Source organism: Exophiala dermatitidis (genome assembly GCF_000230625.1).
Source record: "Exophiala dermatitidis NIH/UT8656 unplaced genomic scaffold supercont1.4, whole genome shotgun sequence".
Taxonomy (NCBI): domain Eukaryota; kingdom Fungi; phylum Ascomycota; class Eurotiomycetes; order Chaetothyriales; family Herpotrichiellaceae; genus Exophiala; species Exophiala dermatitidis.
In genome coordinates, this window is record NW_008751649.1 from 2,591,234 (window position 1) to 2,619,060 (window position 27,827).

General features: G+C 45.7%; 7 protein-coding genes across 7 annotated transcripts; 3 read left to right on the plus strand and 4 right to left on the minus strand.

The window, feature by feature from the left end:
* Positions 1–111: 111 nt before the first annotated feature.
* On the plus strand, positions 112–4,110 carry HMPREF1120_05250 (uncharacterized protein). The gene has a single exon (XM_009159416.1). The coding sequence runs from the start codon at positions 2,508–2,510 to the stop codon at positions 2,970–2,972; it is 465 nt and encodes a 154-aa protein (XP_009157664.1). The 5' UTR covers positions 112–2,507; the 3' UTR covers positions 2,973–4,110.
* A 376-nt stretch (positions 4,111–4,486) lies between these two features.
* HMPREF1120_05251 (uncharacterized protein) lies at positions 4,487–6,680 on the plus strand. The gene has a single exon (XM_009159417.1). It carries the CDS (start codon positions 4,873–4,875, stop codon positions 6,343–6,345), a length of 1,473 nt encoding a protein of 490 aa, XP_009157665.1. The 5' UTR covers positions 4,487–4,872; the 3' UTR covers positions 6,346–6,680.
* Positions 6,681–7,641: 961 nt separating this feature from the next.
* Positions 7,642–11,626, minus strand: HMPREF1120_05252 (uncharacterized protein). Its single transcript, XM_009159418.1, has 3 exons — positions 11,273–11,626; positions 10,313–11,210; positions 7,642–10,263 (listed from the first exon to the last, which is right to left on the minus strand). The coding sequence occupies exons 2-3, from the start codon at positions 10,343–10,345 to the stop codon at positions 8,098–8,100; spliced, it is 2,199 nt and encodes a 732-aa protein (XP_009157666.1). The 5' UTR covers positions 10,346–11,210; positions 11,273–11,626; the 3' UTR covers positions 7,642–8,097.
* HMPREF1120_05253 (uncharacterized protein) lies at positions 11,050–13,143 on the plus strand. Its single transcript, XM_009159419.1, has 2 exons — positions 11,050–12,256; positions 12,313–13,143. The coding sequence occupies exons 1-2, from the start codon at positions 11,380–11,382 to the stop codon at positions 12,831–12,833; spliced, it is 1,398 nt and encodes a 465-aa protein (XP_009157667.1). The 5' UTR covers positions 11,050–11,379; the 3' UTR covers positions 12,834–13,143.
* Positions 12,494–15,562, minus strand: HMPREF1120_05254 (uncharacterized protein). Its single transcript, XM_009159420.1, has 2 exons — positions 14,979–15,562; positions 12,494–14,930 (listed from the first exon to the last, which is right to left on the minus strand). The coding sequence occupies exons 1-2, from the start codon at positions 15,468–15,470 to the stop codon at positions 13,077–13,079; spliced, it is 2,346 nt and encodes a 781-aa protein (XP_009157668.1). The 5' UTR covers positions 15,471–15,562; the 3' UTR covers positions 12,494–13,076.
* A 159-nt stretch (positions 15,563–15,721) lies between these two features.
* Positions 15,722–17,002, minus strand: HMPREF1120_05255 (uncharacterized protein; the record flags this gene model as incomplete). Its single annotated transcript, XM_009159421.1, has 1 exon — positions 15,722–17,002. The coding sequence occupies one exon, from the start codon at positions 17,000–17,002 to the stop codon at positions 15,920–15,922; it is 1,083 nt and encodes a 360-aa protein (XP_009157669.1). The 3' UTR covers positions 15,722–15,919.
* A 263-nt stretch (positions 17,003–17,265) lies between these two features.
* On the minus strand, positions 17,266–19,162 carry HMPREF1120_05256 (uncharacterized protein). Its single transcript, XM_009159422.1, has 2 exons — positions 18,058–19,162; positions 17,266–18,008 (listed from the first exon to the last, which is right to left on the minus strand). The coding sequence occupies exons 1-2, from the start codon at positions 18,493–18,495 to the stop codon at positions 17,424–17,426; spliced, it is 1,023 nt and encodes a 340-aa protein (XP_009157670.1). The 5' UTR covers positions 18,496–19,162; the 3' UTR covers positions 17,266–17,423.
* Between the last annotated feature and the right edge of the window lie 8,665 nt (positions 19,163–27,827).

Consider the following 27,827-nt stretch of genomic DNA (forward strand, 5'->3'; position numbering starts at 1 on the left):
AGCGGATCAGCCCGGCTTCTTGACCAGGCCTTCCTAAGCCTACACTGGCCCTGGCCGTGCCCCAAGTCGCCCACTGGCAATGCACTACAATTCTGCCACTGCCTAGACACTCTCGCCGTGGTCAGATCTAGACATGACTTTTTGAACCGTCTCTCCTTAGGAACTTGGATGTCCCTGGCGCAGTAGTAGTACTACAACTAGTTGTGTCTTTATGAGGTACTACTGCACAGTGGTCCCTCTAGCCTGCGGGCTGCATCTCACCACACTACTACGGTCCTTCGCGCACGCCCGCACCCACACTCGCACACCATGCGTCCAATTGCTGCTGTTGCCCTTGATGCGGACTTGAACCGCTGCTACTTAGCACTCGGTGATTCGCATAGGCATGGGATAGGGGAAGGGTTCCTTAGCAGTGGCTGCCGAGGGATCAACGCAGGGAAAGACAGGGCGACACGCAAGCAATCTTGATTGATGCTCAGATCTCTCAACCCAACCCAGCTACAAATAGTGCTCCTGCTGCTATCCAACGTGCTTCGATTCTTGCACTCCTGGCAGGCATTCCCGTCAGATCCCGCTCGAACACCCTTCGCTATTACTACTGTCGTGACCCACCACCGTTCGTGTCAAAACCTCCGAGACCACTTGTTGGTTTGACGGGCAAGTGACGCGGGCTGGCAGACACCCAAACTGCAACGCCTCCTCCTGGATCCCCAGATGTGTCCGGGCGCAGTCTGACGATCTCGAAGGGAGCAAAATGATTGGCGGCGTGCTGCAATACCATGCTCATGTTGGAAAAAGAAATGGGCCATGCCAAAGCCAGCGGCCAGCATTGGCAAACATATCGAATGGGCGACCAGCAAGGACAAGGGGTTGTTCCTGATAATTACATGCATTCCTCACCTTTCGAGTAACCGAGACACCATCACCAAGCCTAGCGGATCTCTGAGCCCCAGAACTAGACTAGGAGGCCCGCAGGTTATGCCACCTACAGCCATATCTCCCGCTCTTCGCCGCTTCGAACCGTTGTACTTCAAATTGCCTCCTCCTTGTTGGGCTCTGAACATGTACAAACTTTTGAAACCAACATCTAATATCAGACGTTGCCTGCTTGCCAGGCCCCGTATGCAAGACGCCGACTGCGTACATGGTGCTACCGATTGTCAAGGATGCAGGTTACCTCTGCCTCCTGATTGACCTCCCGCGGCCCCGAACAATGGATCAATTGATCCAAGCTTCACCCGGTTCCACTGCGTTGTTGCGTCTTGCGTCACTCTTTTGGTCTGGTTAGCGCGTCTTTTGGTCCTCTTGTCTCTTTCTCCAGTGCTACCTACAGGCGCCTCCCTGGTAGTGGGATCTTGAAAGCGCCTGCTAGAAAAGAACGATCGAGGAAGAAAGCACGTGAATCGACCGAGGCGTCTATCTGTGGATCTATGTTCCTCCCTGCTCTTCCGCGCTCGCAGGAACTTTTTTCTTCTGTTTATGCCTCGTGGGCCTTTTTCGACGCGTCCTGGGACATTCCAATGCCCAAACAATCCCGTGACTAGGCCGCTTGCGACAGGACCGCGATGCCAGGCGATTGGTCCCGCCACACCAACTGTTCTCTTTAAGCCGAGCAGAAGGACTAGACTAGGAGTCTCGTGCGTTCGATAGAGATGCGTCCGTTGCCAGCTCGTGGGCGAGATCGAGCACAACTTGAAGGGAGCCACATCCTTGTGGCGCTCACCATCGTTGCTGGCTGACATGCATGATTTACGGTAACACAAGGCAAGTGGCCTGCACACTCGCGGAGAGGTGCGGCACATGTTCCAATGTGCTTCTGGGAGTGGCAAGCGGGCGTCGACAATCGCAGAAAAGCTTATCTGACCAGTCTGACAGTCCTGCATGACCCCAAGAGACTAAGGTATTGCATTAACGGCACCGACCTAATATTCTCGCAGCACGGTATTTGCGATGGGCTGCACTTTTGGGCGTGGTCCACACTGGAACACACCTGCAGCCGCAGTTTGATATACTGCATGGCGCTACGTACAATGTTGTAGTCCGGGAAGCTACTAGATAGGGACAACTCTCAGGCCGTATGTTTCTGTCACGGTCAAGCACAGACGAGTCGTGGGAAATCGGTTTTGCTGGGCAGTCTACTACTGAGCCAGTGTTGACTAGGCGCGGAGCTATGCCTGCGTAGGAAAGAACAGATCGATGCTACAGAAGACTCGCGCCGAACAATCCTACTTCTGCCACCGATCCTGCACCATACTGGTCAACCGGACCATCCCCATGCCGAGATTTCGATACGGACCAGACACCACGAAGAGGCCAAGTGTGTTCCGTCTCTTCGAAGTGGCTGCATCGCTGCTGCGTCTGTCCGACCATGCGAGTCAAACTGCGGGGAGAAATTTGTTGGGATCCGGCCTGCAAACTGCATTATTGTACGAGGGCGCTCTGTCGAAGCCTCTCTACCGGAAGTGGCTGCCTCGAGGACACCACGTCCGGATTCGCCCAGCCTCTCCATGCTCCAAGCATGCCGGCCGCTATGGTCGAGCCCATGCTCATGTGCGACGACTGCAGCATTCGGAATCCGCTTGATTCTTCCATACAATCGATCAACGAGGGAGAAAAAGCTGCTGTCGACCCTGGTAAGTGTGTCTGACTGTCGTCATCGTTTGCTTTCCACTTTCATTCCGGACCATCAAGGCCAGCACCGGGCTCCGGGAGCATCTGCTCTTCGCAGTTACCAGCACCACGCACAAGGGACGTGCTACGGGCTTTTGGGTAGTCTTATAAGCATTCGTCTACGTTTTCCATCATTTACAATGGTGGCGGTACTCAATTTCAGGAAGCCCTTGCCAGCTGCGTGGGCTCGAGTTGTTCGAGGCTACCGCAATGTCTTACTGCAGTGCAGCAAACGATGGATCCTGCTCGCTCGAGGAAACTGCGCTCGATGTCCACAAGAACTTGACAAGGGTTATCCCTAACTCCAGATCTGAGCTTCCTTTCCCCGCACTGGTCTTCAGCCAGCCCGAGTTTTACAATCCCTGAAGATCGTTGACCGATAGGTATGATTGTCCCGTCGTTTTGCAGCGCTTGGTTCTTCCGTGACGCGCGATCCCGCCGTCATTCGGAGGGCCAAGCAGAACCTGCGTCTGGGGGGACTATCGGGATACTGTTTTGCCCTCAGACCCGCTGTGGCCAAGACTCTCCCAGCATTCGGACCAAAAAGCATCGATGCACTAAACTGTGATGTATATCGATCGCCGAAGGTAAACAGCTGGCCTACTGCAGGGATCCCCGACAGTCAAATATTGACCCTGTCCTGATGAGGTTGGCACTACTGCTGTAGTCGCAGCACACTATCCCTACATCAACGGAAGACGGCATCGTCCCACACAACGATTTGCGCTGGTACGCCATGATCAGGTGCCATAATATCTGGTGTCCGCTGACGTCGACATCTGTGCGCCCTTCACTGACTCTGTGAATGGATTTGAAGCGAGAAGTCGGAATCTGCACCCGCTCTGAGATTCGCGGCTCTTACTATGGGTTGGCCTTGGGACATTTCCGCTACCTAAGAGCTGAAACCTGTGTTCTTTGCAGGATTGACATGACCCTCAACACCACCATTGAAGTACCTTTGTCGTCCTTCCACTGGAGAATCAACTCAAGTGGAGTGGGGCCTCATAAGGACAAATAACTACAATTTTAGTTATGATACTGGGGCTTGCCCTGTGGCCTGCGCCCGCAGTTCAAATAATATTCTCCTGGTGAGTGCTATTGTGGTGGCTTTCGACAACCTCCTGGCAGCCATCTTGTGACCGCGAGCCAACAAAGCAAGCGTATTTTACTATAGGGGCTAACGATATGATGCTTGTTGGCACCAAAGTATCGATTTATTTTGACAGCAGCTCGACTCCGCTGGAGGACGCCCAAGTTTATACGACGTGAACTGTCACATCGGCCTCTAATTGGGCTCTCTCGAAACATGACCCATGCCTCACTAGGGCAATATGCGAAGTATCCCATATCGATACAATAGAGCATTAGGTAGTATACTTGATATTCGTGGTTTACACACAGACCGGCCTTAATCCATAAGTAACGTTTACAATGATGCAGCCCTCGGCCTGCTTAAGTGTTTTCTCACGTGTCGACATGGCAGCCTGCACGGGTGAGAACCCAGGTACCTTGTTCAGTGAATTAGTGACGTGGTACTAGGGATGAGGTGGGTTCAGCTTCTGGACGACCACCTCACACTGGCAGTGCCTGACACTTAGCACCTTAGTCATCAGGGAATTTTGGCATCAAGATTGAGCAGCAAGTTATAGCGTACTTCCCCAACGTCTCTGTCTGAAGGCAGGTTTCCCGAGACCTTACTAGCAACTCGGAAGTCCACGTACCTGGTACGTCGGAGTTTACAGATTTCGGCGAAGAGAGCGAGCCTAACTCAGGACTTGGCAGCAAACCTTGTCCAAGCTTGGCTCCATGCTTATCAGCGCGAATTAGTGCTTAACTGGCACTTCCAAGCCAAACCACTTTCGGACTATAACGCGAGGCTCTCCTGCGCCTTCTGGGGCAGGGCTTGACCCTGATCGGCAGCCCCCATAGTATCTCGCGCGGCTAACCAAACACAGACGAGTCGCTGACGGTTTCGGCCATGTGAAATCTCAGGGCAAGATCAAGGTAAGAGGTCTATATAAGAGAACCACGACCTTATGGTATGTGCAGAATATCTCCATCTGTACTCTACACTCCGAAGAAGCGCATCTTAGTCTTTTATCACACCTTGAAGTCGACTTCTTTGGCAGTTTCACCACCACTTGGCAGCTATCTTCACTTCCACTTAAACACAACCTAAACTCGTCGGTCTACCCTACCAACATGCCCCTCATCACCGGCCTTGTCAAGGGCATTGGCTCCGGCATAGGTTTGGCCGCGGAGGCCATTGCCGACCATAAAGAGAGAAAACAGGCCAAAGAGCGAGGAGTGTCCCCGAACACTCCCGGCGACAGTCCGGTGTCCGAACAGTCTTACTCTTCGTCAGGCGACCTGTACGGCCCAGACACCGAGAAGCGAGGCCGCCAGCCGCGCGAGGCCGAAGACAATCCCACCTCCCCATACTATCTAGAGGACGATAAAGCCGAATGGGCATTAGATGAGGCAGCCGCGGATCTGCCGCCTCCCTCCTACGACGATTCGGCCTCGTCCACTCCCGTATCGGCCGACGAGGCGGCAAGGGCCTTTCTCAACAACCACGAAGTCGCTCCGACCCCTAACCAGAGTTATCAGCCGCTTCCCTGCCCTGTCATCCTCCCACAGCGTCGACCGAAAGACAAATCGCGAGGGTTCATCCGGGCCTACGCGCCTGTGCTTGGCGAATGTTCCGGCATCGACGAGAGAACATTCATCGACTTCCTGAACGACCTGGACCGAGCGTCGCGCGCCAGCCCAGTATTCGACGTGATCAACATGGCGTGCGTGGGAGCCGGGTTTGTGCCGAGCCCAATAGCCATGGGCGTGTCGATCGCAGTCCAAGCCGCCAGCCGCACGGCCCAGGAAGTCCAGTCGCGGTACCGCCGCAACACGTACCTCGACCAGATCAACGAGACTCTGTTCAAGCCGCGCGGGCTCTACTGCATGATCATGACCTTCAAGCCGGACAACCCGTACGAGCCCATCATGGGCATGGACGTCCGCTCGCTCTCGACCTCGCCTGAGCACCAGGCCCTGCTCAAAGCCACAGCCGTTCCGGAGTCCGGCATGTCCCGGCAAATGAAGAAGGTCCGTCTCACATCGGGCGTCAGCCAGGGCGAGCTATCCCTTCCGCAGGCCGCGCCGCTGGTCTATCCCGGTCTCGACGCGGGTCTAGCCAAACAAGAAGAGGCGGTCTCTCCTTCCCGCCTCAAGGGTCTCAAAGCCTCCGCGGGTTTCGTGTCTGACTACTTGGACCGCCGAGCCCAGGCCCGCTACGCCGGCACGAACCCGGACAGCAGGCTCGCTGTGGCTCCGCCTCCCGAGAAGAAATTCGCCTCGCGTTTCTCGGACCCCAACCACCCGGCCAACTCGGGTACCATCCTGGGTCTCGTGACCGGCGGCAAATTCGATCCAAAGGCCAAACGCCGTGGCCAGAGAGCCCAGGAGCTTGCTCGCGCCCAAGGCTATGAGTTGAGCGAGGCCGAAATCAGAAATGCCGAGATGGGCAGAGAGCCCCGGCGTCCGAAGAAGGGTCTCGTCGGCCGCATTTTGCACAAGGATATTTTGTATCTCACTGTGGTCAATTTGCCTTCCGAGGCCGAGATCAAGGACATGTTGCAGCAGTTGGAGTGCGCCAAGCAAGCAAATCGCTGGTGCTGAAATACTCAAAGCTTTTCTCGGGTGTCACGGAAACGGAGAGCAGGTTAAGGCTGCCTGTTAAGTGGCAGGGAAAGGGGACCGGCGAATCAGTGAGAGTTAACCAAACTCCTGACGTTGGTTGTCACTTGGATTATATACCTTGGGCCCGGGGCGTTATACAGATGGGCTTCGGCTTCGGCGCTTTTTTGGTTACATATACCCGCGTCCACGTCTGCGTACGGGACGATGCCACTATATTAGAATTTAAGACTTGCTACTTTTTCTTCTATATTATAGAATGAACCACACAAGAAAGCACTTGGTGCTTCCGATACCTACTGGTCTGTAGAACAGTCTCTATCCTCCCCTTCTTCACCTCTGCCTCCGTCCGATCTGTGGACAGAATAAGCTGTCGTTATCTTCGTCCGATCTGTGGATAGGGTAAGTTGTCGTTATCTCCCCTGGTACTACTTAGGTAGGTAGCAGGTAGCAGGGAGCCAGGGAGCCAGGGGCTAGGGCGTAGGTCCTGAGCACTGGGTACCAGAGTAGTGGATCCTGGCTACTGACAGTGACTCGCCTAGGAACAAGAACAATATCATTCTTTCCTCTTCACCTCTGTCCCGCCTCGTGCCTATGTCCAGTCACTCAAGTTGTTAGCCTGCCTAGGCACTAGGCACCATAGATACTGATAACCAAGGACTTCCGTTGTGGGCAACTTGTACTGGCGCTGCAGTGGTGCTGGCGCTGGCGCTGGCGCTGGTCTACAAGAGTTGTAGACAGTTATCCAGAGGATGGAATGTCGTAGGTCCACTATGTTAGGTACTACAGGGAGCAGATACCAACATCCCGCGGGTACTGGAGATGTATCATGTACCTTTGTGATGAATGGTGTTGTTGCTGTTTACTAAAAAAAAAAAAAAAAAAAAAAAAAGAGGCATATAGTGTGTGGGGTTGTGTACCAGGGCAGGGGTGTGAAAGAAAATTATTCGTTAAGTGGGCGCAGCCTTGTCAATCCCCCTTTTTGTCGCAGTGTTAAGGGTGGGCACGACCTCGGCGCAACTCACATCACCTCCACCAGTTCTTCGGCACACGGATGGTTAGCTCCCGTCAGGGCAGTAGGGCTATGGTGTACGGTGCTGTACTACAGGCCGCATCCTAGTCCTGCATCCTTCAAGGACAAGTGCACGAAGCAGAACTACACGCAAGTAAACCAAGGCTGTTCACATACTCCGCGATATTGCCTGGCTTTCGACATTTCAGCACATTGGGGGGTTTAAGACTACACGCACCCAATTAGGCAAAAACGGGCGGATAAGAGGACGGCCTTGTGTATTAGAGAATCTTAAAGTGTGTACAGCCATACCAGCAGCAGCCTGCTTGCCATGTCCTGCCTGGGTATGTTCACCTTTGGCTCAGCATGTGTTCGCGATCCAACGTTCCCTTTCCTTAGTGGGTACCAAGACCCCAAGTACAGATGTACATTCACCACCCACCCACGCACCTTGGCACTGTCCAAGTCAAATCATCGGAAACCTGTTTCTCCAAGCTCCCGTTCAGAGTTCCCGAAAGATATGCTAGCTCGCTCCAATTGCGGATGACAAAAACATGACGCCAGCTTGTATGTTTCTCTTGTACGCATGTGGAACCATCCATCCAATCGTGCATGCCTTGATGCTCAAGTTGTGTCTGCGTGCAGGCATGACTCTTATGCTGTTGAGAAGGTCAAGTTCCCCACGGCATCCCTCAAAAGAAGATCATCATCATAATCATCCACTATTCAGTATCATCGATTACGTTTACGAGCTTGAATGATCCCGAGCAATCATATCGTCCCTGCAGGATGATGGGATCATGACCGTATCTGTTGGGCGGATTCAAAAAACGCCCGTGCTTAGGGATTGTGATCTGGAATATCATATCGTCGCCGTCGAGAAGGAGAGAGACTTCGTAGTCTAAGTAATACCACTCCTGACCTGTCGAACGATTTTTCTTCTTGTCAAAGTTTCTAAAATACCTTTGAGGTATTTTAAACAGCAGAGGATCGGGCATTTCATCAATAGAATTGTTTCCCTCCAACACAATCCCGTCATCGCTCACAGTGTCGGAATAGAAAAGCCGCTCCTCGATGACGATTCCATCGTCGGTGGCTACGTCCTCAGCCATCGGACCACGCCACCCAACAACACTGGTCTTGTACTGAAGCGGGATGCTCTGTTCGAGACGGCAGAAGAACCGAGACATAAGTATCCGGGTCTTGTTGTCTTGCTCGCTGTGGTGCCAGACATCTTCGGGAAAGGCCCTAAGATCTTCCGGTTCTTCCCAGCGGCCGACGCAGTACGCCCGACGGACGATCCTCTCTGTCATCAGTCCCTTATCCGCCAGTAGGACAATTGAGCCCAGCGCGACTGTGACCTCGCATCGTTCGCCGCTTGGGAATGCCACTTTGAAGTCTCGCGTCTCAAAGCGACGCCGAATCTCCTGGCGAACGAGGATATTATTGCTCCCACCTCCTGCTAGGAGCAACTCACGCGGCATCCGCGAGACTGTACCCGAAATAACCTTATCTTCAAGTCTCTCCAGGGCTCCTTGGATGATTCCGTGGAGCTGGTCAATGTGCGTGGCGTGCGCGTCTCTGATAGCCTTGCCAGGGATATGAAGCGTATCCTTCTCAGGCATATTCCTTGCTGGGATGGCCGGTAAACCCTTGATATGGATTTTATAGGGTGGGTCGTCATTGGTACCTCGGAAGTCCTTTTTGGCCCCTTCAAACTCGGCCTCCAGTCTATCACCAAGCTGATCCCATGTCATCGGATTGCCACTGCGCTCCAGCGATCTCAAGATATTGAGCTTGTAGTCTAAGACGCTCCGCAGAAACAACACTCGATACATCGTATTGATGGTTCCACCGCCGCACCACTCCGTTCTTGGAGCCGTGAGCTGCCTGGCGCGAAATGGAGCGATGCTCAAAATTTCCCATGCGTCAAAATCTCCCGAGCCTGCACCAATATCCATAATCATGACGGGCTCACCGATCATGGATTCGTGTTGGTTCCGGAAGAGGTGAAACATCAGCGCCGCTGCAGGTTCTCCACAGACGAGCACCTTCGGGAGACCCGCTTGTTTTGCTGCCTCTTTTATCAGGAGAACTTGCTCTGGGGTCGTCGCAACGGGAAGCGGTAAGGCTATCTCGATGTTTTCCTGTGGTTTCCACGATTCATATTTGTGCGTATCAACCCATATGGGCCAGGCGAGATTTGTATGCGCTTCGGCAATGACACTAAGCACATATCGGAACATATAGCCAAGCAAATCTCGCATTAGGTCCAGTGGTCCGAAGCGGGTCTGGTGATCGTGATCTAGCCCCTGTGCGGACTGACAACGTTGGAGCTCGTTGGAGATCTTTTCAATCTGTTGCCTTGTCCTACTCCCCTCCGCTTCGCCGAACACAAGCGGCTTATATTTGCGAATAATATCGTGCTCCCGGATCTGGCCATGCTGGACTGCCCTCTTCAGATCTTGACCATACTTTGGGTGGAGCACTGCAGGACAGACGCTCTCATCCAAGACGTAGCCAACTTCAGAAGGTAGTGCGGTCTCGTTGGTTGTCCATGTGACAGGTTCCAATCTGGCAAACATGTTCGCCGGCAAAAATCCTTGCTCTCTTTCTGACTCCTCCATCACGCAAAAACCCGCTTTCGCGAATTCTGTGCCTGCGTCCAGGGCCATCAAAATGGTTTTCCGCGGTCCTGGAGATACTGTATTCCCAAGAGAGTTTCGAGGCTGAGGGTCCCTCCCTGAGGGTCGCAAATGCCGGCGAGGCCGCGATGAGGCGGCGGTCGACTCTGTTGTCAGTCTAGGAGGTTCACATGTCAGGTTTCGCCTCCGACAGCTGTCGCAAGGAGGATCTTGGGTGGTAGAGGCCGCCAATGAACAACGTCGCTGCAAGAAGGTTAGGACAGCCCTTTGGTCAAGAGCCGGGGAAACTTACGTGAGCCGACCGGCATTGTTGACAGGACGACATAATGGCCAGTAAAAGTGCGATGCTCAAGTACCTAAGTCTGACGCTGGGCTAGTGACATTGAAGAACTAGTGATGTCGAAGTAAGAGAGGTCACAACAAATTTGGACGGGAGAGAGTAGAGATAAATCTGGGAGAGAATAGCTCTCAGTGATCACGCACCGCAGAATCGATAAACAGGCTCAGGAACATAGATCTGGGGATAATGCCTAGTCAACGCTAACATAAGACAGGCAGTAAGCTATTCTTTGGCACGGTGGGATAAGGTAGTTTTGAACCAAAAAGCGTTGATGGGCAGACAGAGTGAAGATTCTAAAGGCACGCGCCTGCAGGGAACTTCAGAAAGCCGACCAGGAAGATGGAGAGACGAGAGTAGGTGGCAAGATGAGGACTCCAAGACGATAGACTGGGACTTAGGAAAAAGGAGGAAGAGAAAGCAAGAAGGAGGAGCAGATACGGTACTTATGCATTGAGGGAGTCCTGGATTAACCCCGGATACACATCGGCGCGATATATGGCGCCGACGACCATATCACGCCTTACTTTCACTTTTGAGTCCTTCTTACTTCGTTCTTCAAGTGAATCGGCGTGGCCTTTCCAGAGTGAAGAGAGAAAATTTCAAATGAGGCTGAATTTTGTTTTCAACCGGTGAATACAAACAATAGAACTTAAAGTAGTGAATATCAATATCAACCGATAGAAGTGACTATAACTTGGATGCCTACTCTTGTGTCACTCCAGCTGCCTGCGACATCACTTTCCACCATTCCAAGTGGCAGCTACCACACCTTACTGCTGCAGGAGTAATCACCCTTTCGTTTCTGGACTCGGACAGGGATACGTCATCTCAGCCTTGCCCGGTTCTCTATCTATGTACCCAGGTATTTAGAGGCACAACCAGATCCAAAATCATCTGGAATCAATCACTTACTTCTTCCCACCAACATTGACTACTGGCCAAAATAACCTGTCGGGACACTGAAGTCAGACTGCTGAGATCGTTTCGCTCGTACTGTTCTCGACCTCACTGGATCGATCATGAGGGATCTGAGGAGATGGAAGCCGGAAGATGAGACGTCGCTCAAAGACGTCCTCGACCAGGTTGTCTCACAAGGGACTACTTTACCTATGGAGGCTGCCAGAATGGTACACCAACAGTTTCAGTCACGATTAACTGAGGGTCTTGGTGACCTTACAGTAATACAGATCGCGAACAAGATCGGCGCGTTAGCCCGCTCCATCGGTCTGGAAAGTTCCAAGGACCTGCTACTTGAGTGGGAGAAAAATCGCGGTCTGCTGGACGCCGCGAAAGAGCAGGGCAACAACGCCCCGCGGAGACGCAAGAGACGGCAGCACAAGCGCCAAAAGCGGTCTACTGGTGCATCAAAGAAGTTGTCCTATGGCAGTGAAATAGAATCGGAGGCGGAGAGTCAGTCCTCTCTATCATCGACGCCCTCAGATCTCGAAAAGGAAGCCGTCCCAAAACCAACAGAGGTTCAGCAGAGCAGCAACACCACTGTCAAGCTGACGTTTCCTGCCCGTCGAGCCGGGACTGGACGAACCCAATGGGAACCCAACCCCAGCAACCGTTACGTCTTCCGCACCCTGGACAAGATACTGGAGAAAATGACCGCTGCCATCCAGAGTCTGCTCAAAGCCGTTCCAGTCGCCATTTTGACAGGACTACAGCTTACTGCCGATATCAGAGACTTAAGTACTCACCTGGTAGAAAAGAGTACGGCCACCAACGCGGACTTCGGCCGTTATTTAACTACTCTTTTTCAAGATTCGACTCTATCAGTCACGCTAATTCTCCAAGCCTACGCTGCGGCCGCCGTATACGCCTGGGTGTTTCAGCGTTTCGACTGTGACTTGGACCCGCAAATAAAGTTGTTCCTCTACACTCTTGGTCAACGTATGTCAAAAAGAAGGCCTTCTCCCAACAAGAAGATATGCTAATCTACAAGATAGATAATCCCCAGCAAGCCAGAAGCCTCGAAATCGACGTGACGCTAGATCACTTGGAACGAAAGGTCAAACCCACCCTGCCACTCCTGGCCGCAGAGTACTACCGCAAACTTCTGGAGATATTCCTAAATCTCAAAGGCCCAGACCTTCTGCCTCAAAATGCGAAGCTGCTTACGACGGAGGAGCGAGACGTACATATGAAAGACTGGCAAATCAAGGTACTTGGGGCCTTCCAAGAGGCTCTAGAACTCAGACTTAGGCTGGAGCAAAGCCAATGTCCATACACCTTCCGTTGGGCGACCCACCAGGCTCCGTTCGACAGTACCTGGATGGAATCTGCGCACGAAGATGACGCATCGAACCCTACAGAGGGCAGTGTCGTCCTTTTATGTTTACGGCCCGCTCTTCACAGCTGTGCGAGGCGTGAAGGGGAGGAGCCCTTGCTTGTGGTGCCGGCATTGGTCATGCTCGAGGGAGCTGGTCCCCCATGCCCTATCAAGATTGACTTCGGGTCCATCCGTTAGGCTTGGTTAGCCACACCCAAGTATGGGTTCGGTGTATTTGTGATGAAGTCACGGGGCGCAGAGCAGGGAGAGAGTCCAGGCATCAAAAAGGTCAGGGCATATTTCCATAGACGGCATGGACCATCCCACTTGAGAAGGACCAAACGATCCAGCTAGATCTAGAGCTCTGCAGCGCCCATCTATTCATCTGGGCCAAAGTCTGAACACTATGCTATCCACTTCTTGTCCAGTCACAGGCTTGGCCTACCTCCCGCCCATGAACTCCGGCTTGTAAGCTCGAATACCACCGCGAGACAACTCTCGCATGGCCACGGTTGCGTACTGGCTCGCGCCGAGTTGGAACTTGAGCACGGCAGCAAGCTTCGGCTCGACGTCGCTGGTGTCTGTGGGCAAGGTCGAGGTCTGATCTTGACCTTGATCTTGATCCTGCTTCTGCTCTTGGCCGGTCTCGCCGCCATCCTTCTGCTTAGCCCCACGCTCCGCTTTGATCCGCTCTAGATCCGTCTGAACGAACTGCTCGGAGTCGTTTCTGTATTCGTGCACCTGGAGGTCGTAGTCTGCGCCGATCCGAGCGAGAATCTTCCGATAGCCGCCACTTAGACTGAAGTCCCTCTGCTTGCGCCGCATGTCGTGCGGGTCAAGCCGACCGCCCGCTTCACTGCCCATAAATGTCTTGTACCACTCGCCGCTGGCATTCGCCGGGTATATCACGTCGAAGCCCGGAAGGGGCAAGACGACGTCAAAGATCGAGTACTCTCCGCTCGCGGCCTCTTCTGCCGTCAGGGCTCTGGCCCGCTCGTAGATGTCATCAGGGTCTTTTGCGCGATCATCCTGAGCTGGTTGGATGACGACTTCTCCGTCAGCATCGACAGTTGGCTCCACCTCCACAGTGGCCTCTTTGTCCTTGTGCTCCTGGACTAGAACCAGGTCTCCTTCCACGACAGTGTCGCCGTAAAGACGCCAGCGTTCGCCCACGGCCAGATTCCACACCAAAGACTGGTACGCATGGACGTACATCAGCCTCAGGTTCCGCTGTATGGCCGACAACGCGCCGAGGAAGTTCTGTGGCTGCCGGCCCAGTTCCCGGATCAGGGCCCGCTCCGCGGAGAACTTGCGGGGGATCCTGTCTAGGGCTTCGTTGACATTGCCAGTCGTCCTCCAGATGTTGATGCCCTCGGCGCGCGCACGGTCGTCTTGGCCAACCATGGTATCAGAGTCCCCAGCGTTTGCCGCGGCCAGGGCGACCGGAGAAAACTGGAGAATGCCGTTACACGCACCCTCGTAGTCCCCTTGCAGTATTTTCACTCCTACGGCATCTGTGCGAGTGGCAAAAGTGCCGAATCGTTGCAGGCCGTAATAGTTCAGAAACCCCTTTTCTCGCAGCCCTTGTAGTGATTGACCTAGATATGAGCGGGCTAAAGACACCCTGTCGGATGTGGTTGCGGCGCTTTCAGCACCCTCGATAGAGCAGTCTCTTAGCGTGACAACAAACTCGTTTCCACTCAGATCTCCGAGTTCCAGGCCGTGCTTTTGGTATTCAAAGTCTCCGACTGCCGAAAAACGCAAAATTCGGTTGAGTCCTGCCAACCGCGGAGCTTCGATGCGATAGGCACTAACTCGCTGCACCGTCACCGCTCGCCGGTCTTTGGTCCCGGCGAATTGAAACGTTTTATTTGTCGTTTTGAGCTGGTTCGAGATGAAGGATACCGCCTCTAGGGTGTCCTTGTTTTCCTTATAGAGTGTGAAGTGGAGATACTCCCCGCCGCGGTCCAACCAACCGAGCTTTCCTGGTCGGGCTTTGCCTTCGCCGTCAGGTTTGCCCCATCCCCGATTGCGGTTGTTGAGGCCTACCGCTCGCAGAACCAACGTGCCGTCCTTGTCAGTAGATGAGTCGATCTTGCCGTAGAAGATCCGCCGGATATCCTGATGGATCTGAGACCGGACACTCCGGTCTGTGGTAAATGACGTCCGGACTGTCTCATGTTCACTTGGCTTTTTCTTGGGATCCTTCAGAATAGAGGTGTACAAGGCCAGTAGTTGTTGGACAGCCTCCTCATTGAAATATTCTACAAGCTTGGCCCGGTCGTCCTCTGATACCTACTTTGCATTAGTATCGCATATACATCAACGATATTGATGCCTCACCTCTGGCCTTTCTTCTGCTGACTTGTTATCAGATACGCCCGCCGATTCCGCGACCTTCTCACTGGTCTCAACGATGGGCTTGTCGTCTTTGTGACTTGGAACGCAGTCTTGTTCTTGAGCTTCACTCTGCCTGTTTGAGCGTGTGCCTTGATTGCTGGCCATTCCACTAGTCCCTGCTGCTTTGGCGCTCAAGCTCTGCAAGTGCAAGACACGGCCGTTGGGTAGGATTTCGTTGACCATGAAGTCGGTATATCTCTTTTTGAGTATGCCATGGAATTTTCCCCGGGCCCCGCCAACAAAGGTTGTAATACCTACCTCAATCTCCCTGCCATCTTCATCACCGGGGAGGCAGGCAGTCATATTGCTAGTACCCACTTCTCCCTGGCCGATGGCTGGGTCGGAGATAGTGTGATCAGTGCCTCCAGTTCGATCGTTTGGGGCATCATCAAGTCTGGCCCGCTTCGAAGGACGCAGCTCACTCGACCGGTCCATGATTTTGTGGAGTTTTCTGAAGAGAATAAAACACCTGCGCGAAGCCAGAGTCTTCCCTGTATTATTGAATACCTAGGTAAGGTACTTTTAACCAATGCACTGTCAGTGACGCCGGAAAACTTGAACTCGAGATTCGATATGCCAAGACATGACAAGGCTATTCCCATCTGGGTCTAGCTCAGCCCCTATTCGCCCGCGCCTTGTCTCGCTGACTCTGGGTTTGGGCTTACCCCAGGTTTGTGTGTAATCTTACACTGCCCAACTTTGATGTCCGAATTTTCTGAGTTGCATGATCAGAACCCTCCCAACAGAGAACAACCTCGAAGACTCAATAATAACTCTCCAGAAAATATGAGCAAAACAGTGATGAAAAGCACTCCCGGTCGAGCACCCGAGTTGGCCACATCCCCACCCCAGTTAGGTCCAGCACACCTTCTCCCTGTCACTGGTCAGACCTGACCGCCATGTTTGTCCTTTGCGACTCTCTCCACCACAGTCCAGGGCCGCTCGAACCCTACAAATTCTTCTTCCACACGAGCACAAGTGTCTTCCCAGCCGACCTCAAAAGCGCCACTGTTGAATTTACAACACCAGATCTCCCCTGGTTTGTCATCATCAGTGCGCCAGCTTGTCTCCGGATTGAAATTAGAGGGCTGAAATTCCTCCAACAAGATTCTTAGCTGTTCCAAGGCTTGTTGCGTCCGAATCAGGATCCGCGTTCTAGAGTCTTTACCAGGATTCAGGCCTGATATACTTGGCTCGCCAAAGCCGATACTGGTGAACAAACAAGCAATCCAGTGGCGCTTCTTGTACACAACTGTACTGCTGTGACCATTTCTGCCACAGAGGTTCTTTTTTCGTTTGCTTGTCATTTCCTGGACGTAATCCTTCGGTTGTGGTGGAATCAATAGACATGTTCCGATCAGGTCGTAAGGCTTATTGGCTTGTTGACAATGCGAGCGGTAGACGGCGTAGGCCGCTGGGAATGCCTTCTTGAACTGTGCCGCAATGCCGTTTCCCCACACGCCAAGGCAGTTGACTGCATGGATCAGCACGGCGCGGTCGGGTGCGTCAAAGATATCTCCTTCTATTTCGTTCATGCTGAAACCAGGTGCTTCACCGAGGTCCTCTAGTGAGGACTCGGAACCGGATGGGTTGATCGGAGAAGGCGGGGCCTCGGGTGGAATCCACATGTAAGTATCGTGCTGACTGAGTGGTTGAATGCGATCCTCCCCGTTGACCACCTGTTGCATGCTGTAGTCTGCTTTGAAAGGCTCGCGAAACTCTTTGAGAAGCCGTGCCAGCACATTATGATAGGCCATATCCAGAAGTTCTTGCTGCTCTTTGGACTCCTCCTTGTTCCTCGAACCACTGGCGCCGCTCAACCTGAGGGTGAGCTGCAAGTATGTCTCATCCAGTTCGTCGACTGTCGTGTCATGCGGAAGACCGAGGACCTCGTACGATCGGGAGATGTCGATGTCCTTCGTTCCCCGATTCGACGCGCAGTTGCGGCATAGATCTAGTAAAGGCATTCTGCGTGGTACTGCCGGATGCGAAGCGCCCGATTTCACAGGTTGCGGGATGATTCTATCCAAGGTGATTAAGGGGTCTGAATCATAACAGGCACTCGATGAAGAAGACGAGAACGGTGGAGGCAAGGAATCGATGGTTGCGCCGTGGTTATTTAAGGAATTAGTGAACGAGACGCAACTTAAATCTGCAAGGCAGCAACGTGCAAAAGAAGTGCTGCTCGGAAAAGGCACATTACGGAAAAGAAAAGAAATCAAATGCACCCCGGATCGTATGCAAGGTAGCCGTTGCTGGAATATCACTATTCAAGAACCACAGGCTTACTAGCTACCTGGGGTGCAGCTATTCAAACAACGCATCTAACTTTGAACGTGATCAAATGTGGATAAAGGCGCGTAAAATAATAAGATTCGTGCTTGCCCATCACTTCCGGAAAAAGGCAAGAATGCTCTGCCTTCTTTTGACGCGCTTCCTACCTAGACCACTCACTTCCGTCGACTTCGTTTCTGCTGTGCCAGTGGTGCCGAAGTATTGACGTGCTGGGGTGGTGGCTCGGAAGGAGGGAAACCCTACTCTTACTCTCTCGGTAAAGGCTGGCGCGCTTGACTTTTTACCTCCTCTGCTTCTTTGGCGATGAACTGCTCTCGAGACACCCTCGTCGTCCAGCGATTGTCGCTCCAACTGTTCAATCTCTTGCAAAGCCGTCATGCCGTTTGTGGCTAAATTTTCCTCGGAAACTGCCTCGAAGCGCACAACTCCACGTGTCGGTGGAATTCGTAGCGTATCGAGCACAAAGTCTTGGATGAGGTGTGTGCTTCGTTTGTTCTTCGTCGCCGCTATTTCCGAGGGCAAAGCAGTAATGGTGAGATGGTACGCAGGCTCCGAGTTGCCGCCGAGGAGCATTGATATATCTGTAGACGCCATAGCCATGATGCAGGATGCAGGTCGTTGGTAGATTTCCGAGAGTCGAAAGGACAAATCGATGAGAAACTCTTTTTCCGATTCCAGCTGCTAAGATTAGCCGTGGTTTAACTGTCAAGAAACAGCCTGCTCTTACACAACAGTTTAGCTTGATTTCTACTAGTATCACCGAGTCCTTCGCCACCCGATCCTTTGCACTGTTTGTTGACGCGCGGTAGGCAAAGGCTTCACTGTAATATTGGCTTTTCTTCTTCGAAAGGTGTAATTTGTGCCAAGAGCGTTCGAGGCTGGCAACATCTGATAGTTGCCCTTCAGCGCTTTTTGTGAGAATCCCAAATTGGTTCGAATGTGTAAGCTCCGGCGGTGTAGATTGTGCGCGTTGCAGACGGATCATGCGCCGGGGTGCTGGTGACATTCTTCCCTTGATACGGAACAAGGTGTCCGGATTTTCACCGGTGGGAGGCGTGGGAAAGGCATTCTCGATTGTCGTTGCGTTAATTCGGCTTCTAGAAGATGGGGTTGAGGGCATAGTGGCATGGATAATGGAGACGAGTAAAAGTTTGCACTGTCTCATTCATGCGAATGCTGGGCTGCTTGTCGTCGGCATCGAAGAATATCACAGTAGTTTGTAGTGTCGGTCTTCACTTAATATGCTGGTAAGTTGTCTCATGCGGAAATTCCAAAAGGCCCATTAACAATGGCGTGGCCGTGAGTCTGCCAATGGAAATCCAAAAATCCAACGAGGGAAAGACCCTGAGGTCTGGTCACACGGCGCAGACTTGAAGATCTGGGTTCAAGCAAGCCAAAGATGCATAACAAGCTATGTTGAAACAAGAGAGGGTGATGTTGGGTGGGAGCGCAGGCAGAGCTGCAGGTTTCCGTCGTGCCTGCATTCAGCAACCACACAACTGCCACAGAGAAATTGCCAGCATGCAGTTAGTTTCCACTACAACTTGAGCTCCTGTCAAGTCAAGCCTCGAGTCCAACATCCATGGAGGAAATCGTGAGGTTAATGCAGCTTCTAGTAGTGGAAGTACGCCGAGAGACATTGCATGCTCATCGCGAATCCTGTTGGTGTTTACTGTTTTGTACTCACTGGCTTGAGGCGCGATTGCTGCTTATTTGACTCGTTATCCTTCCACCAAGCTGAACGTCTTGATTACACAGCATAGAGCTCTCCAACCTCAGTGAGCAGTCATCAGAAGGAACGCTGAAACTCCGGCTCGAGCGTGGCATTAGGACAGTACTCTCCACTGAATCGTGAGTGACGGTTCAATTTTCAGACTTGAAGTTTGGGGGCTGGGATTGATGTTTGTAATGTTTGTGACGTTTGCCCCATTTGCAGCTCATACCTAGGTACTATTTTGCCTTTGTCTGCGGCTTTTCTCAGCCTCAACCACCATCTCTATGCATGAATCCAACGCCATATCAAGGATATAAAGGTGTTCTGCTTGTTGCTGTGCTCAAAAAGCTAACAACTTGCAGTGCATGCGCGTCCGGCGAGATTCTACGCACCCTCTACGCCCAACGCTATTCCGGAGCAATGAGCCTTCTGTGGGTCACGCAGCGTGCTACATTGGGCGCCCTGTTCGTAGCGCCGACGAGCGTGTCATGTTTCGAAAACGATCTGAGGTCTCGAGGTAACACTAACAGCTTTTTGTTCACGGCTCCAAGAAACCCTTTGCCAGGCGTTTGGAGCAAAGTCTGGAGTAACATGCCAGGAGGATCGGCAGCAATAGGTCCTGATAGGACGTTGTTGCATGCTCTGGATCTCCCGTTTATGTTTGACGACTCAAAGTCATTCAAATCGTTTCAAGCTTGCATCGAAGCAACAGAACGTTGGGACAGCGAATTCCTTTTCCCGGCCATCAAAATTGTTCTTCAGCAGATTTTCAAATACAATGGCACACCGCCAATTTCCTCACTGCCATCGCTTACTTTGTCCATCGATACCACTGCAGGGACTAAGATGTGTGGATGATGTCGCTCCGTACAACGTTCGGTTCCATCATGTGGAGGTGCGACAGGGATTGCTCAACGGCGCTCAACAGCAGCATTGTCTAATGTGGTACACCTCTGCGAGCTTGCAAACTCAGAGCTTTGGCCTTCGTGACCGACCACACCCGGGGACATGGGGATGAGTCCTCGCCAACGGGCCCAAGCAACCCCTTGCGTTCCTGGCGTTCGAAATCGGGTTTGGGAGATATGGTCTCCGACACAGTGTGGAAGAAACCCCCTCAAACACTGCAGTCTGGAGAAGGTTCTCACTCTTGAAGGTTTGTGACTCTCACGGGTAAGAAGCCTTCGGAGACATTGTGGTTCGGGAGCAAGGAACCTGATTTAGTGCATAGCAGCAGTGAGGTATGAGCGCATACGCGCACAGTTCGGCCTGAGAAGGACAGAGTACCCTGGTATCGCACAACTCTTCCGTACCCCTAAATTTCTGGATACAAACACTTCTGCTGGAGCAAGAGAAGATGAACATATGCTACTGGCCTGAACTCTACCCGTAGTACTAGGAGTGAGGTAGTAGTAGAGCTATAATAAGTTGGGGGTCTCTATGTGACAAAATAGGCACCCTACGTGCCAAGCATTATAAAGACGTCGAGGACCGTCTTTCGGTCTCGACTAGCGTCGTACGCTATCGTATAACCCCTAGAAAGTATATAGTCTAACGAGACCCTAGGCCCCGTTAAAATAGAATAAGTTCTCCGTAAAATTATATTTAGTAGCGACGACGAGATAGTTCTCTATCTTAAACTAGAGTTCGTAAGAACTTCTACGCTCTCTTAAAAAGAAAAGAAGCGTAGTCGATCGTCGAAAAAACCGATACTCTTTTATACGAAGTCGATTAAAGATAAACAAAATCGCCTTAATATATAGCGAAACTAATTAATAAGAAAATTTTCTAGCTTAAAGCTCGTCTTCTATACTTAACGAATTTCTTCTAGTTTCGTAGCGAAAACTTACGAGAATTATACTCTTAAAACGACGAGTAGTAATAAAAATTTCTTATTAAGAAAGATAAATTATAGTAGTAAGTAGTAACTTCTTCTTCTAAAAATTTTAGTCTCGCTACTCTTAGATACTCTTAGTTATAAACGATAGCTAGCGAAATAACTAAAATATAGTAATAACGACTACTTTAATATTCTCGATTATATTCTATCGATCTAGATACTATAAACGATAATATCGTTAAAGAGCTCGACGCGTTAATAGAGAAAAAGATATTACTACTAGAACGAACTCTTTATTAGAATCTTATCTAAATTATACTAGTAGAAACTAGATAATTATCTAGATTTATCTAGATTTATTTATATTATCGTAGACGATAGAAAATAATAGATCGATTAAAGAAAGATATATAATAAGGTCTCTCGAGAGATAGAGTACTATTTAGCTAGGGACGGTCTTAAATATTAAGAGCTAGTTATAAAGTACTTTTACTAAACGAGATAGAAGCTTCTATAAAGAATATATTCTTCTCGAGATTACTTATCTTTCTTTTATTATATATTATCTCTTATTTATTTCTTACTTATATTTTATAAACTATATCTAGAAGCTCTTCTATACTAAATATTATATAAATACTCTCTTAACTCTAGTAATAGTAGTATTAGAAATCGATATTTTAATAAAAGAAGCTAATTTATAGAGAATATATAGACTTCTAGAAGAGAATTATCTTAGAAATCTAGAAAGAACTATAGCGGCTCTTACCGACTATCTACGATATTATAGAATTCTCGAAATCTTTACTTTAATATCTATAAATAGTCTATTAAGAATTATTCTCTTATCTATAGACTAGATAAACGTATCTAAACTCTTATTTAGATAGTAGTATTTATCGTTAGATTTATTCTAAGATATTAGCGAGATAGAGCTCGAAAAGCCTCTAAAATATAAGAGTTATCGAAATAATAACGCGATACGAGTTTAGCTAATCTATATTAAAAGGTAATTAGATACGAAAAAAGTCGTTAATAAATATTCTTTAATAGACTATAAATATATTACTTTAGTAACTTTCTACTTCGAAGATAATATCTTAATATAGTAGAATCTTATATATTAAGATATAAAATATAGTTTCGGAATCGATCTACTCCTAATTAACTAGAAGATATAAAAGAAAGTATTCTAGATAGCGTTCGGCGACGTTAGAATATAGAAGTAATATTAAGACGAGTTCGACTCTCTTAAGTAAATAGAAATAGTATAAGAGTTTCGATAAAAGATTAAAACTCTTCGACTATATCTCGACTTTTACTCTAGTAACGCCGAATATCTACTTATTTTTAAACGAGAGCTTAGAATAACTATTCGAAATTAAATAGAACTTCTTCTAGATACTATACTTCTCTAAAATTATAGAGATTACGCTCTTTTTATAAATAAAAGTAAAAGAGAGATATAAACTAATATATATAGAATAGCTTCTCTTTAAGATCGCTTAAGAAGATTTTTCTTAAGAAAATCTTCTTAATCTTCTCGAACTACTTAACTAGATTATAAGAACGCTAATAGTAATATCGAGATAGTCCTTAACGATCTTCGACTAGAATTCTTCTCGTCTATTAAGACTAAAATCTCGCGTAGTTATAGAAATAGATATAGATTCTTAAGTAGTTTTCGTTAGAAGTATTAAGATAATAGTCTCTACTTCGATTATAAAGAAGTTAACTATTAAAAGAAAAATTACTCTAACTCGAAGAAGTCTATAAAACGAGACTATTAAAGAAAAGAGAAGAATCGCTAGATAGTAGAGCGTCTAGCGACGATAAAGAAGTTATAGACTCTTTAAAGACTATCGATATAAGCTTATTAGATCCTAATCTCTCTTTCGATAATCTAATAGATATTACTATTAATATAATTAAAGTCTTTAATTATAACTTAAACTATATCTAGAGATATAATATCGCTAGCGAGTTACTAGAATAATATAGTAACTCTTATTTTATTATAGTTCTTCTTAATATAGACTTCGATATCTTCTACGTCTTAAGAAGAGTCGCTAAGCGACTAGATAAGAACTATAAAATTATCTAGAGATTATCTCTTTAAGTACGTCTTACTAATAGTAAGACGACTCTCTTTAATTAAGCTATTATAATAGACTTAACTATCGATAACTTTTAAGCTTAAATAATACTTCGTATTTTAGATTAGAATATATATAATATTATTCTTAGACTTAACTAGCTAAAGAAATATAGCGCTTTTTAGGATTTTAGTTACTTACGTATAACGATATATAATAGGACTAAGAAATTAATTTCGATACTTCTCTAACTCTTTCGAACTATTAACTATAAAGATATTAAAGAGACTAGATTAAATCTACTTAGCTTTCGAAAGACTAAGAAGACGATTTCTAAACTATTTATACTCGACTAGACTTTTATCTTATATCTTATATAAGAATAGAGTCCTAGCGATAAAGTAATCTCTTTAATATCTAGAATTAAGAATAGGCGTTTTAGGCGTATCCTTAAAAGATTTAAAATAGTATTTCGAGAAGAACTATCTACTAAGTTTCTAACGAAGTAGAACATTAAGTACGAAATCGATATAGATAATATTAAGTCTATTAACTTACTCTACTACTCTTTATTAAAAGAATATCGAGATAAATAAAATTAATAAATTTATACTTTACTAGAATAGAGTCTAATTTAACTCTTAGAAAGTCTATAGAGTTTCTCTATACTCTTTATATCTAAATCTAGAGATAAATAGCGAATATATATCGACTATCGTCTTCTTAATAATATTACTATTAAGGATATCTACTCTTTATTCTAGATCTAGGACTATCTTAATACTATTAAGATCGCTTAATAGCTTTCGAAGACTAATCTTATCTAAGAATACTACTAGATCTAGATAGGAAAGATATTTATCGAAAAGACTATCTTTAATATATAATTCGATAAGTATAAGTTCTTAGCTATACTATTTAGACTTACTAACGCCTCTTTAACGTTTTAAAGAATTATAAACGATATTCTACGAGAATTTATTAGTAAGTTTATAATTATCTACTTAGACGATATCGTTATCTATTTATAGATCGAAGAAGAATACGAACGCTATCTTAAATAGATATTTAAGGTACTATACGACTATAAACTATATACGAAGCTATTAAAGTATATTATTAGTATTTAATAGCTTAAATTCTATAAGTATATAGTAGATAATAAAGAGTATTAATCTACGTCTATAAAGATATAAGCTATTCTTAAATAGCCTTAGTCTCGAAATATATATAAAGTATATTAGTTTTTAGATTTAGCTTTCTACTATCGAAGATTTATCTAAGATTTTATAAAGATTACTATACTTCTATTCGATTTATTAATTAAGATAGATATCGAGCTTTAAAAAAAGAAGTTCCGACTTATTCGATAGAATACGAGATATAAGTATATCTTCTAAATACTTAAGAAGACTCTCGCTACTAAGCTAGTTTTATAATAAGTCGATAAATCGAAGCCTTTTTACGTAGAAATAGACTACTTCGAATAGACTTTAGATTATATTCTTTTATAAGAAGAACCCGATAGAAAGTAGTATCTAGTCGTCTATAACGAGCGGAAACTTAATAGAGTTAAGCTAAACTATTCTATATATAAAAAGGAACTTCTCGCTATTAAATATACTCTTTAAATCTAGATTATATATCTCTAGAATAGCTATAAGATAGTTATCGTAATCGATTATAAGAGCCTAAAATATCTAAATACTACTTAGACGCCTTTAAAGCGCCTTATATAGTAGATTAATAAGTTTTTCGAGTTCGACTTAAATATTCGATATCGTAAAGGCTCTAAAGCTATTATTTCTAATACTATTTCTAGACGATTCGATTTTCTAGAAAAAGACTCTACTAATAAAGTATAGATCTCTAGCGATATAGAAGTATTTCTAAATATCTAATAAATAGTATATTTAAATAACGATATTAACTAGAAAAATACTATTATAGCTTAATTAATAATAAAGAATAAATTCGACTTAAGTCTAATCTAGAAAGAGTAGCTAGCGTATATTAAGAATCTAGATTAATACTTTATAAAAGAAGATTATCTATTCTAAAAGATTAGTAATTACTTCGTCTTCTTTATTCCTACGTTATTCTATCGAGACTTTATCGAGTATTATTATAAATACTATAAATACTATAGCGCGGCCGTTATAGAAAATATCGTTAAGGTACGCGAATAGTAGCTATCTATAACGAAGAATATTCTTATATATACTTAAATTTATAACTAATACTAGTTAGTCTAGAGATAGAAGAAGAACTAGAAAGAACTATATTCGTAGATTAAATAAATCTTCCGACTCTTTAAGAAGTAGATAATCGACTTCGTTAGCTCGCTATTAACTATACTCTATAAGAATTAATAGATTCTAACGACTATTAACTTCTCTATAGACTAGTCGATAATAAAGATTATAAAGAATACTACGAACGAAGTAGTCGTCGACTTTCTATTCGAAATCTACTACTAGTATAGAGTATTTTAAGAATTATTATTAAATAATAGCACTAATCTAATCTTAAAGATTATCGAGTACTATCTCGATCGCGTTAAGATAAAGTATTATATAACGATCTTTTACTATCTTTAGATTAATAGAAAGATAGAAAGATTTAATAGAATACTAGATAAGATTTTAACGAAGTAACTTATTAGATAATAAATTCTCTTATAAAATAAGTATCTTTTATTAACGTTATTCGTAACTCGTATTAAATTCTATATAGTAACTAGAATAAGTCTATATAAGCTCGTTTATAGACTCGAATCTTAATTAATAGGCGATTAACGAGAATTCGATCTATTAAATCTTAATATCGACTTTATCTCGAGACTAAAATAGCTATATACTATATATTACGAAGTAAATAAGCTACTAGTTAAGAGAGAGCTCTACTCTTAAAGACTACGATTAACGTATTTAGAAATACTATATCTTTTACTTAAAGAAGGCGATTTCGTCCTTCTAAATAATATATTAAAGTAGAAATTTAAATCTAACTACTTTAGATCCTTTCGGATTCTAAAGAAGTTATAATTTAGTATATATATACTAGAAATAATAGACTAGAAGATCTTATATCTACTTATTTATAAAAGTCGTCTAATATAATATTACTTAATAAATTTAGATAAGTAGATAATCTAATTACTTACTAGAATATAGTAAATATAACTCTAAATAGTTAGAGATAGTATAACGAAGCCTTTAGATAAAGTACTTTAGATACTTAATAATAAGTTTAATTTTCTAATATACTATAAGCTATTAATAATATTAAAGTAATAATAAATATTATAAGAATAATTAGAAAATAGTTTAAGTAAGATAAAAAAGAGCTATAGAGCTAAAGTAATACTAGTAAATAGATATCGGCGAAATAGAGAATAGAAGCTAATATTCTACGGCGCGATATCGATAGAGAAGACTACGATAGTCTACGAGAGATAAACTATAATCGAAGTAGCTCTCGCTTCTAATTCTCTAGAGTAGATTACTCCGTCTTTAAGTAGATAATATCTTATCGCTAGAAAGAGTAACGAAGATATTAGTATTTCGAGAGTATTAAATAGAATAGCTAGAATAGAGATTATTTCTCTATATATCTAGATTAGATAGAAATAAAGAAGTAGTAATAGACTATTATAGTCTAACTCTCTCGATATATAGAGAATAGGAAATAAAGGGACTTTTAGCCCTCTCGAAACCTCTTCGATACTCTAGAAAAGAATAAAAAATTATATTTAGAATAGATAAGAGATCTTAAGAAATAAGAGTAATTCTATTAAATCGTACTAAGACGCTATTATATAAGATATCTTTATTCTATTTTATACTAAGCTACTCGAATCTATATTAATAGATATCGAGACCTATCCTACCGATATTATAGAATATATAGATAATATAGTAGGCCTATTCTATATAAATTATATAGAGAATAGCTATAATAAATTAGCTAAAGCTATCTCGAGTAAGAAGGAACTATACTCCGTTAATAGACTAAATTAATCTAAAGATATAAGGCTATAGAATCTTATAAACTAGAATATATCTACTTTATTCTTCTCGATACCCGCCGATACTATAGAAAGTATATTTATAATATCTTCTAGTTTTACTAAAATAACTCTTTCGATACTCGAGAGGAATCTTATTCCTTAAGAGTACTCGAAATCTCGTAAGAAGTAGAGACGAGATAATTTATTATCTTTATTAGTAGTCTAAAATACTAACTATAATATAGTCGAGTCTTTAGTTTCTCGTCGACGATATATCGAAGGATACTTATTAAGATCTAATTCTAGACTAAAGATAGTATAAGACTAAATAATCTAATAATAATAGTATTCTCTATAGATAATCTATAGAAACTAGAGCGTAGACTAGATCTCGACCCTTAGCTATACGTTATTAGAATATCCTACGAAGTACTCTAGATATATTAAAAAATCTAAAAATAACTAATAAATTATAGTAAATTATCTTATATAGTAGATATAGAAGAACCTCGCTTACGCTTCTCTACTCGTTATATCGTACTAGAAGGTTTATTTATAAAATAAACTATTTATAGAGTATTATCTACTATCGTAGTAGTATAAGAAAATAGTAATACTTCGCGGCCCCTTTACTATAATATCGTTAGAGCCGGTCCTAATAGTAGTACTTCTATTAGCGCTATCGCTTTATAGTAAGAATACCCTAAAAGGCCTAAACTAGAAGTAGGGCTCGATTACTATATATAGGTAGATAGCGGATAAATATTATATATAGAATAAGTAGAAGTAGTAGACTATTTATATACTAGATAATAAAAAGATAGATATTCTAGTATCG

Excerpts from the sequence above, each read along its gene's own strand:
- HMPREF1120_05251 (XM_009159417.1), top strand. The coding sequence starts at position 4,873 with ATGCCCCTCATCACCGGCCTTGTCAAGGGCATTGGCTCCGGCATAGGT.
- HMPREF1120_05254 (XM_009159420.1), bottom strand. The coding sequence starts at position 15,470 with ATGGACCGGTCGAGTGAGCTGCGTCCTTCGAAGCGGGCCAGACTTGAT. Across the intron at positions 14,931-14,978 it reads CAGCAGAAGAAAGGCCAGAG|GTATCAGAGGACGACCGGGC; the intron begins GTGAGGCATCAA and ends AATGCAAAGTAG.
- HMPREF1120_05250 (XM_009159416.1), top strand. The coding sequence starts at position 2,508 with ATGCTCCAAGCATGCCGGCCGCTATGGTCGAGCCCATGCTCATGTGCG.
- HMPREF1120_05256 (XM_009159422.1), bottom strand. The coding sequence starts at position 18,495 with ATGAGACAGTGCAAACTTTTACTCGTCTCCATTATCCATGCCACTATG. Across the intron at positions 18,009-18,057 it reads AAATCAAGCTAAACTGTTGT|CTGGAATCGGAAAAAGAGTT; the intron begins GTAAGAGCAGGC and ends TAATCTTAGCAG.
- HMPREF1120_05253 (XM_009159419.1), top strand. The coding sequence starts at position 11,380 with ATGAGGGATCTGAGGAGATGGAAGCCGGAAGATGAGACGTCGCTCAAA. Across the intron at positions 12,257-12,312 it reads CCTCTACACTCTTGGTCAAC|ATAATCCCCAGCAAGCCAGA; the intron begins GTATGTCAAAAA and ends TCTACAAGATAG.
- HMPREF1120_05252 (XM_009159418.1), bottom strand. The coding sequence starts at position 10,345 with ATGTCGTCCTGTCAACAATGCCGGTCGGCTCAC. Across the intron at positions 10,264-10,312 it reads AACAATGCCGGTCGGCTCAC|CGACGTTGTTCATTGGCGGC; the intron begins GTAAGTTTCCCC and ends ACCTTCTTGCAG.